Genomic DNA, 9,336 nt, shown 5'->3' on the forward strand with positions numbered 1-9,336 from the left:
TTCACGACTGTGCGATTTCCAGTCTTGAGGCACTGTCGTTTCCTCTTCACTACTGTTCGGTTTACAGTCTGGAGGCGCTGTCGTTCCCTCTTCATGACTGTTCGGTTTACAATCTGGAGGCGCTGTCGTTCCCTCTTCACGCCTGTTCGGTTTACAGTCTGGAGGCGCTGTCGTTCCCTCTTCACGCCTGTTCGGTTTACAGTCTGGAGGCGCTGTCGTTCCCTCTTCACGCCTGTTCGGTTTACAGTCTGGAGGAGCTGTCGTTCCCACTTCACGACTGTGCGATTTCCAGTCTTGAGGCACTGTCGTTTCCTCTTCACGACTGTTCGGTTTACAGTCTGGAGGCGCTGTCGTTCCCTCTTCATGACTGTTCGGTTTACAGTCTGGAGGCGCTGTCGTTCCCTCTTCACGCCTGTTCGGTTTACAGTCTGGAGGAGCTGTCGTTCCCACTTCACGACTGTGCGATTTACAGTCTTGAGGCGCTGTCGTTCCCTCTTCACGACTGTTCGGTTTACAGTCTGGAGGCGCTGTCGTTCCCTCTTCACGCCTGTTCGGTTTACAGTCTGGAGGCGCTGTCGTTCCCTCTTCACGCCTGTTCGGTTTACAGTCTGGAGGAGCTGTCGTTCCCACTTCACGACTGTGCGATTTCCAGTCTTGAGGCACTGTCGTTTCCTCTTCACGACTGTTCGGTTTACAGTCTGGAGGCGCTGTCGTTCCCTCTTCATGACTGTTCGGTTTACAGTCTGGAGGCGCTGTCGTTCCCTCTTCATGACTGTGCGGTTTACTGCCCATTTATTGGTGTACTATTTCTCAAGGTTTTAGCTATTTCTCTTCCGAGTGGAGAGTTCATGTTTCATTCAGTCATGGCATCACCAAGTGGGATGGAGACAAAAAGAGAGAGAGGATGGAGAGAATATGCAGGGATAGAGGGTCAGGTAGGAGTTTGTGAGAAGGAGAGAAGGGGAGAACAGATGGAGGAGAGGAGAGAGGAGAAGAGGAGATGGGGAGGAGAAGAGGGTGAAGAGAGAGAGAGAAGGAGAGAGGGAGGAGAGGGCAAGAGGGGAGAGAGGGGATAAGAGGAGGAGGGAGGAGAGAGGTGTGAAGAGAGGAGAGAGAAGGAGAGGAGTGCGGAGAGGGGAAGAGAGGAGAGAGGAGAGAGGGAGGAGAGGGGAAGAGAGGAGAGAGAAGGAGAGAGGGAGGAGAGAGGGAGGAGAGGAGAGAGGGGAGAAGAGGAGAGGGGAGGAGAGAGGGTGAAGAGAGGAGAGAGAAGGAGAGAGGGAGGAGAGGGGAAGAGAGGAGAGAGGAGAGAGGGAGGAGAGGGGAAGAGAGGAGAGAGAAGGAGAGAGGGGAGGAAGGGAAGAGAGAGAGAGGGGAAGAAGGGAGAGGGGAGAGAGGAGTGAGAGAGGGGAGAGGAGAGAAGGAGAGAGGAGAGAGGACAGCGAAGGAGAGAGAGGAGGAGGGAGAGAGGAGTGAAGTAGAGGATGCAAGAGGGATAGAGATGAGAGGAGGAGAGACGGGAAGTAGAGAAGGAGGGGGGGAGGAGATGAGAGAAGAGGGATGTGAGGAGACAAGAGGAGAAGAGGGGAGAGGGTGGAGGAGAGGAGAGAGAGAGGGGGGCGGAGAGGAGAGGGGAGAAGAGAGAGGGTAAGTGAAGAGATGAGACGAGAGGAGAGGAGAGGTGAGAGAGGAGGAGAGGAGAGGTAAGGAGAGAGGGGAGAAAAGAAGAGAGGGAGGAGAGGAGAGAGGGGGAGAGATGAGAGGTAAGAAGAGAGGGGAGGAGAGGGAGAGGTGAGGAAATGAGAGGAGAGGTAAGGAGAGAGGGGAGGAGAGGAGAGAGGGAGGAGAGGTGAGGAGAGATATGGAGAGGGGAGGAGAGGAGAGAGGGAGGAGAGGGGAGGAGAGAGGGGAGGAAAGAAGAGAGAGAGGAGATGTGGGGAGAGGGGAGGAGAGAGGGAGGATAGGTGAGGAGAGGATACAAGAGGAGAGAGGGAGGAGAGGTGAGGAGAGGAGAGGAGAGGAGAGAGGAGAGGAGACAAGAGGAGAGAGGGAGGAGAGGTGAGGAGAGGTAAGGAGAGATGAGTCAAGAATAGAATAATAATCTTTACATGAATGTGTGTGTGTGTGTGTGTGTACTGACTGGTATTCTCTCTGCTGTGAGTGGTGCTGGTCCTTGCACTCCAGGCTCTGCTCCATCAGGTCTCTGTTGTGATTGGTCAGACTCTGATTCTGCTCCAACAGATGACGGTTCTCCTCCTCCATATTCCCCTTCAGCTGGGTCAGCAGCTACACACACAAACACACACACAGGGTTCAGAATAATGAATAGAAAAAATAAGTTGTGTGTGTGTGGGGGGGTCCTCACTTTTTGGTCCCCACTTGGATAGTAAAGCCAAAGTGTGTGTGTGTGTGTGTGTGTGTGTGTGTGTGTGTGTGTGTGTGTGTGTGTGTGTGTGTGTGTGTGTGTGGTGTGTGTGTGTGTGTGTGGTGTGTGTGTGTGTGTGTGGTGTGTATATGGGTGTGGTGTGTATATGGGTGTGGTGTGTGTGTGTGTGTGTGTGTGTGGGTGTGTTGGTGTGTGTGTGTGTGTGTGTGTGTGTGTGTGTGTGTGTGTGTGAGACCCTCCCTTCCTCCTGACCTGGTACTGGTTGGTGAGGCGGTCGGTGCTGAGCTCCAGTCTCTGGTTGTTCTCCCTCAGAAAGCTGATCTCTCCCTCCAGCCTGGTCCTCTCCAGCTGGGCAGCACTCAGCTCCCCCCGCAGCACCGAGCCCTGGGCCAGCAGCTCACTCTGCACCTGGGCCCACTCCCTCTGCACACCCTGCAGCCTGGGAGAACAGAACAACACAGACAGAACAACACAGACAGACAGACAGACAGACAGACAGACAGACAGACAGACAGACAGACAGACAGACAGACAGACAGACAGACAGACAGACAACAGACAGACAGACAGACAGACAGACAGACAGACAGACAGACAGACAGACAGACAGACAGACAGACAGACAGACAGACAGAGAACTAAGGAGTTACTTGACAAGATAAGAAGGTGAACCAGCAAGTCAAACAACCAACTGCCAAGTGTCAGACTGAATAGATCAGGGATGAAATTAATAGATCAGGGATGGACTGAATGGATCAGGGATGAAATTAATAGATCAGGGATTAAATTAATAGATCAGGGATGGACTGAATGGATCAGGGATGAAATGAATAGATCAGGGATGACCTGAATGGACCAGAGATGAACTGAATAGATCAGGGATGGACTGAATGGATCAGGGATGAAATGAATAGATCAGGGATGACCTGAATGGACCGGAGATGAACTGAATAGATCAGGGATGGACTGAATGGATCAGGGATGAACTGAATAGATCAGGGATGACTGCATGGACCAGGGATGAAATTAATAGATCAGGGATGAACTGAATGGACCGGGAATGGCCTGAATGGACCAGGGATAACCTGAATGGACCAGGGATGACCTGAATGGACCAGGGATGAACTGAATAGATCAAGAAGTTCTATTAAATGAAATGGTTTGAAGAGAATAAGTGATGATGGAGCAGTTAGTTGTTTGACTGACAAATAGCCTGAGAGAGTTTTTGTTTTACCTCTCATTATCCTCTTTCAGTCTCTCTAATTCTCTTTCTCTCTCCGCCTGCTTTTGCACCTCTCCCTCCATCTTCTCTCTCTCCATTTTCATCTCTCTTTTTGTCTCCTCCATCTGGGATTTGAGGCCCAGGAGCTCCTGATACCTGGAGTAAATGAAGGTGTTATGAACATTGGTATGAATTATACTTAAACACTCATTAAGGTATCATGATTGATTTCATAAACTTTATTTTATCAGGGTTTATTCACAAGTCAGTGTATTCAATGGCATATGGAATTCCAATCAGACTGGTTTCATAAAGTTAACAATGTCTTATGTATACTTTTTTAAATAAAGTGTTAATTGGTGTTCACTACACTCCCTCCAGATCACTGTGTTCCCTACCTCCCCTCCAGATCCCTGTGTTCCCTACCTCCCCTCCAGATCCCTGTGTTCCCTACCTCCCCTCCAGCTTCCTGTGTTCCCTACCTCCCCTCCAGATCCCTGCGTTCCCTACCTTCCCTCCAGCCCCCTGTGTTCCCTACCTTCCCTCCAGCTCCTGTGTTTTCTACTTCCCTCCAGCTCCCTGTGCTCCTAACCACCCTCCAGCGTTCACTACTTCTCTCAAGCTCCAGTGTTCACTAGCTTCCCTCCAGCTCCCTGGTTCCCTACCTTCCCTCCAGCTCGCTGTGTTCCCTACCTTCCCTCCAGCATTCTCCATTCCACCTCTTCCAATCTTACCAGCTCCCTATGTTCCCTACCTACCCTCCAGCTCCCTGGGCTCCCTACCTTCCCTCCAGCTCACTGTGTTCCTTACCTTCCCTCCAGCTCCCTGTGTTCCCAACCTCCCCTCCAGCTCCCTGTGTTCCCAACCTCCCCTCCAGCTCCCTGTGTTCCCAACCTCCCCTCCAGCTCCCTGTGCTCCCTATATTCCCTCCGGCTCCTTGTGTTCCCTTCCCTTCCCTCCAGCTCCCTGTGTTCCCAACCTCCCCTCCAGCTCCCTGTGTTCCCAACCTCCCCTCCAGCTCCCTGTGCTCCCTATATTCCCTCCAGCTCCCTGTGTTTCCATACCTTCCCTCCAGCTCCCTGTGTTCCTTACCTTCCCTCCAGCTCCCTGTGTTCCCTTCCCTTCCCTCCAGCTTCCTGTGTTCCCTACCTTCCCTCCAGCTCCCTGTGTTCCCAACCCACCCTCCAGCTCCCTGTGTTCCCTACCATCCCCCCAGCTCCCTGTGTTCCCTACCTTCCCCCCAGCTCTCTGGGCTCCTACCTTCCCTCCGCTCTCCTGTGTTTCCCTACCTTCCCTCCAGCTCCCTGTGTTCCCTTCCCTTCCCTCCAGCTTCCTGTGTTCCCTACCTTCCCTCCAGCTCCCTGTGTTCCCAACCTCCCCTCCAGCTCCCTGTGTTCCCAACCTCCCCTCCAGCTCCCTGTGCTCCCTATATTCCCTCCAGCTCCCTGTGTTCCATACCTTCCCTCCAGCTCCTGTGTTCCTTACCTTCCCTCCAGCTCCCTGTGTTCCTTCCCTTCCCTCCAGCTTCCTGTGTTCCCTACCTTCCCTCCAGCTCCCTGTGTTCCCAACCCACCCTCCAGCTCCCTGTGTTCCCTACCATCCCCCCAGCTCCCTGTGTTCCCTACCTTCCCCCCAGCTCTCTGGGCTCCCTACCTTCCCTCCAGCTCCCTGTGTTCCCTACCTTCCCTCCAGATCCCTGCGTTCCCTACCTTCCCTCCAGCCCCCTGTGTTCCCTACCTTCCCTCCAGCTCCCTGTGTTTTCTACCTTCCCTCCAGCTCCCTGTGCTCCCTAACCACCCTCCAGCGTTCACTACCTTCTCTCAAGCTCCCAGTGTTCACTAGCTTCCCTCCAGCTCCCTGGGTTCCCTACCTTCCCTCCAGCTCGCTGTGTTCCCTACCTTCCCTCCAGCATTCCCTACCTTTCAACCAGCTCCCTATGTTCCCTACCTACCCTCCAGCTCCCTGGGCTCCCTACCTTCCCTCCAGCTCACTGTGTTCCTTACCTTCCCTCCAGCTCCCTGTGTTCCCAACCTCCCCTCCAGCTCCCTGTGTTCCCCCCTCCCCTCCAGCTCCCTGTGTTCCCAACCTCCCCTCCAGCTCCCTGTGCTCCCTATATTCCCTCCGGCTCCTTGTGTTCCCTTCCCTTCCCTCCAGCTCCCTGTGTTCCCAACCTCCCCTCCAGCTCCCTGTGTTCCCAACCTCCCCTCCAGCTCCCTGTGCTCCCTATATTCCCTCCAGCTCCCTGTGTTCCATACCTTCCCTCCAGCTCCCTGTGTTCCTTACCTTCCCTCCAGCTCCCTGTGTCCCTTCCTTCCTCCACTTCCTGTGTTCCCTACCTTCCCTCCAGCTCCCTGTGTTCCCAACCCACCCTCCAGCTCCCTGTGTTCCCTACCATCCCCCCAGCTCCCTTGTTCCCTACCTTCCCCCAGCTCTCTGGCTCCCTACCTTCCCTCAGCTCCCTGTGTTCCCTACCTTCCCTCCAGATCCCTGTGTTCCCTACCTTCCCTCCAGATCCCTGTGTTCCCTACCTTCTCTTCCGCTCCCTGTGTTCCCTACCTTCCCTTCAGCTCCCTGTGTTCCCAACCTCCCCTCCAGCTCCCTGTGTTCCCAACCTCCCCTCCAGCTCCCTGTGCTCCCTATATTCCCTCCAACTCCCTGTGTTCCCTTCCCTTCCCTCCAGCTCCCTGTGTTCCCAACCTCCCCTCCAGCTCCCTGTGTTCCCAACCTCCCCTCCAGCTCCCTGTGCTCCCTATATTCCCTCCAGCTCCCTGTGTTCCCTACCTTCCCTCCAGCTCCCTGTGTTCCTTACCTTCCCTCCAGCTCCCTGTGTTCCCTTCCCTTCCCTCCACTTCCTGTGTTCCCTACCTTCCCTCCAGCTCCCTGTGTTCCCAACCCACCTCCAGCTCCCTGTGTTCTCTACCATCCCCCCAGCTCCCTGTGTTCCCTACCTTCCCCCAGCTCTCTGGCTCCCTACCTTCCCTCCAGCTCCCTGTGTTCCCTACCTTCCCTCCAGATCCCTGTGTTCCCTACCTTCCCTCCAGATCCCTGTGTTCCCTACCTTCTCTTCAGCTCCCTGTGTTCCCTATCTTCCCTTCAGCTCCCTGTGTTCCCTACCTTCCCTCCAGCTCCCTGTGCTCCCTAACCACCCTCCAGCGTTCACTACCTTCTCTCAAGCTCCCAATGTTCACTACCTTCCCTCCAGCTCCCTGGGTTCCCTACCTTCCCTCCAGCTCGCTGTGTTCTCTACCTCCCCTCCCGATCCCTGTGTTCCCAACCTTCCCTCCAGCTCCCTGTGTTCCCTACCTTCCCTCCAGCTCCCTGTGTTCCCAACCTTCCCTCCAGCTCCCTGTGTTCCATACCTTCCCTCCAGCTCCCTGTTCCCTACCTCCCCCCAGATCCTGTGTTCCCTACCTTCCCTCCAGATCCCTGTGTTCCCTACCTTCCCTCCAGATCCCTGTGTTCCCTACCTTCCCTCCAGATCCCTGTGTTCCCTACCTTCCCTCCAGCTCCCTGTGTTCCCAACCTCCCCTCCAGCTCCCTGTGTTCCCAACCTCCCCTCCAGCTCCCTGTGCTCCCTATATTCCCTCCGGCTCCTTGTGTTCCCTTCCCTTCCCTCCAGCTCCCTGTGTTCCACCCTCCCCTCCAGCTCCCTGTGTTCCCAACCTCCCCTCCACTCCCTGTGCTCCCTATATTCCCTCCACTCCCTGTGTTCCATACCTTCCCTCCAGCTCCCTGTGTTCCTTACCTTCCCTCCAGCTCCCTGTGTTCCTTCCCTTCCCTCCAGCTTCCTGTGTTCCCTACCTTCCCTCCAGCTCCCTGTGTTCCCAACCCACCCTCCAGCTCCCTGTGTTCCCTACCATCCCCCCAGCTCCCTTGTTTCCCTACCTTCCCCCAGCTCTCTGGGCTCCCTACCTTCCCTCCAGCTCCCTGTGTTCCCTACCTTCCCTCCAGATCCCTGTTTTCCCTACCTCCCTCCATCCCTGTGTTCCCTACCTTCTCTTCCGCTCCCTGTGTTCCCTACCTTCCCTTCAGCTCCCTGTGTTCCCAACCTCCCCTCCAGCTCCCTGTGTTCCCAACCTCCCCTCCAGCTCCCTGTGCTCCCTATATTCCCTCCAACTCCCTGTGTTCCCTTCCCTTCCCTCCAGCTCCCTGTGTTCCCAACCTCCCTCCAGCTCCCTGTGTTCCCAACCTCCCCTCCAGCTCCCTGTGCTCCCTATATTCCCTCCAGCTCCCTGTGTTCCCTACCTTCCCTCCAGCTCCCTGTGTTCCTTACCTTCCCTCCAGCTCCCTGTGTTCCCTTCCCTTCCCTCCAGCTTCCTGTGTTCCCTACCTTCCCTCCAGCTCCCTGTGTTCCCAACCTTCCCTCCAGCTCCCTGTGTTCTCTACCATCCCCCCAGCTCCCTGTGTTCCCTACCTTCCCCCCAGCTCTCTGGGCTCCCTACCTTCCCTCCAGCTCCCTGTGTTCCCTACCTTCCCTCCAGATCCCTGTGTTCCCTACCTTCCCTCCAGATCCCTGTGTTCCCTACCTTCTCTTCAGCTCCCTGTGTTCCCTATCTTCCCTTCAGCTCCCTGTGTTCCCTACCTTCCCTCCAGCTCCCTGTGCTCCCTAACCACCCTCCAGCGTTCACTACCTTCTCTCAAGCTCCCAATGTTCACTACCTTCCCTCCAGCTCCCTGGGTTCCCTACCTTCCCTCCAGCTCGCTGTGTTCTCTACCTCCCCTCCCGATCCCTGTGTTCCCAACCTTCCCTCCAGCTCCCTGTGTTCCCTACCTTCCCTCCAGCTCCCTGTGTTCCCAACCTTCCCTCCAGCTCCCTGTGTTCCATACCTTCCCTCCAGCTCCCTGTGTTCCCTACCTCCCCTCCAGATCCCTGTGTTCCCTACCTTCCCTCCAGATCCCTGTGTTCCCTACCTTCCCTCCAGATCCCTGTGTTCCCTACCTTCCCTCCAGATCCCTGTGTTCCCTACCTTCCCTCCAGATCCTTGTGTGCCCTACCTTCCCTCCAGATCCCTGTGTTCCCTACCTTCCCTCCAGATCCCTGTGTTCCCTACCTTCCCTCCAGATCCTTGTGTTCCCTACCTTCCCTCCAGATCCTTGTGTTCCCTACCTTCCCTCCAGATCCCTGTGTTCCCTACCTCCCCTCCAGATCCCTGTGTTCCCTACCTTCCCTCCAGATCCCTGTGTTCCCTACCTTCCCTCCAGATCCCTGTGTTCCCTACCTTCCCTCCAGATCCCTGTGTTCCCTACCTTCCCTCCAGATCCTTGTGTTCCCTACCTTCCCTCCAGATCCTTGTGTTCCCTACCTTCCCTCCAGATCCCTGTGTTTCCTACCTCCCCTCCAGATCCCTGTGTTCCCTACCTCCCCTCCAGATCCCTGTGTTCCCTACCTTCCCTCCAGATCCCTGTGTTCCCTACCTTCCCTCCAGATCCCTGTGTTCCCTACCTTCCCTCCAGATCCCTGTGTTCCCTACCTTCCCTCCAGATCCCTGTGCTGTGTCTCCAGGTTACGGTTGCTGCTCCTCAGATGGGAGTGTCTATCCAGCAGCTCCTCTAGCTCTGCCTCCTGCCTCTGCTGCAGCGCTGTCATTCGCTCCTGGTCCCTCCTCAGCCCCTCCGTCCTGACCAATGACTCCTCATGTTCCCTGGCACACACCTTAGACTCCGCCTCCAAAGCAGCACACCTGGCCTCGCTCTCGCTGCACCTCGCCAACACTGCTGCATGCTGAAAGCT

At 55.8% G+C, this 9,336-nt stretch overlaps 1 protein-coding gene across 1 annotated transcript in view; it reads right to left on the reverse strand.

Annotated features, from left to right (window-relative positions):
* Positions 1-818: 818 nt before the first annotated feature.
* LOC120062144 (girdin-like) overlaps positions 819-9,336 on the reverse strand; it is a 33,697-nt gene continuing 25,179 nt past the window's right edge. The window contains exons 21-25 of the mRNA XM_039011950.1: positions 9,077-9,336; positions 3,618-3,761; positions 2,636-2,822; positions 2,134-2,283; positions 819-830 (exon numbers count right to left, since the gene is read on the reverse strand). Of these exons, the coding sequence (XP_038867878.1) occupies positions 819-830; positions 2,134-2,283; positions 2,636-2,822; positions 3,618-3,761; positions 9,077-9,336 (753 nt within the window). The remainder of the gene's footprint in view (positions 831-2,133; positions 2,284-2,635; positions 2,823-3,617; positions 3,762-9,076) is intronic.

This window comes from Salvelinus namaycush, chromosome 17 (genome assembly GCF_016432855.1).
Source record: "Salvelinus namaycush isolate Seneca chromosome 17, SaNama_1.0, whole genome shotgun sequence".
NCBI lineage: Eukaryota > Metazoa > Chordata > Actinopteri > Salmoniformes > Salmonidae > Salvelinus > Salvelinus namaycush.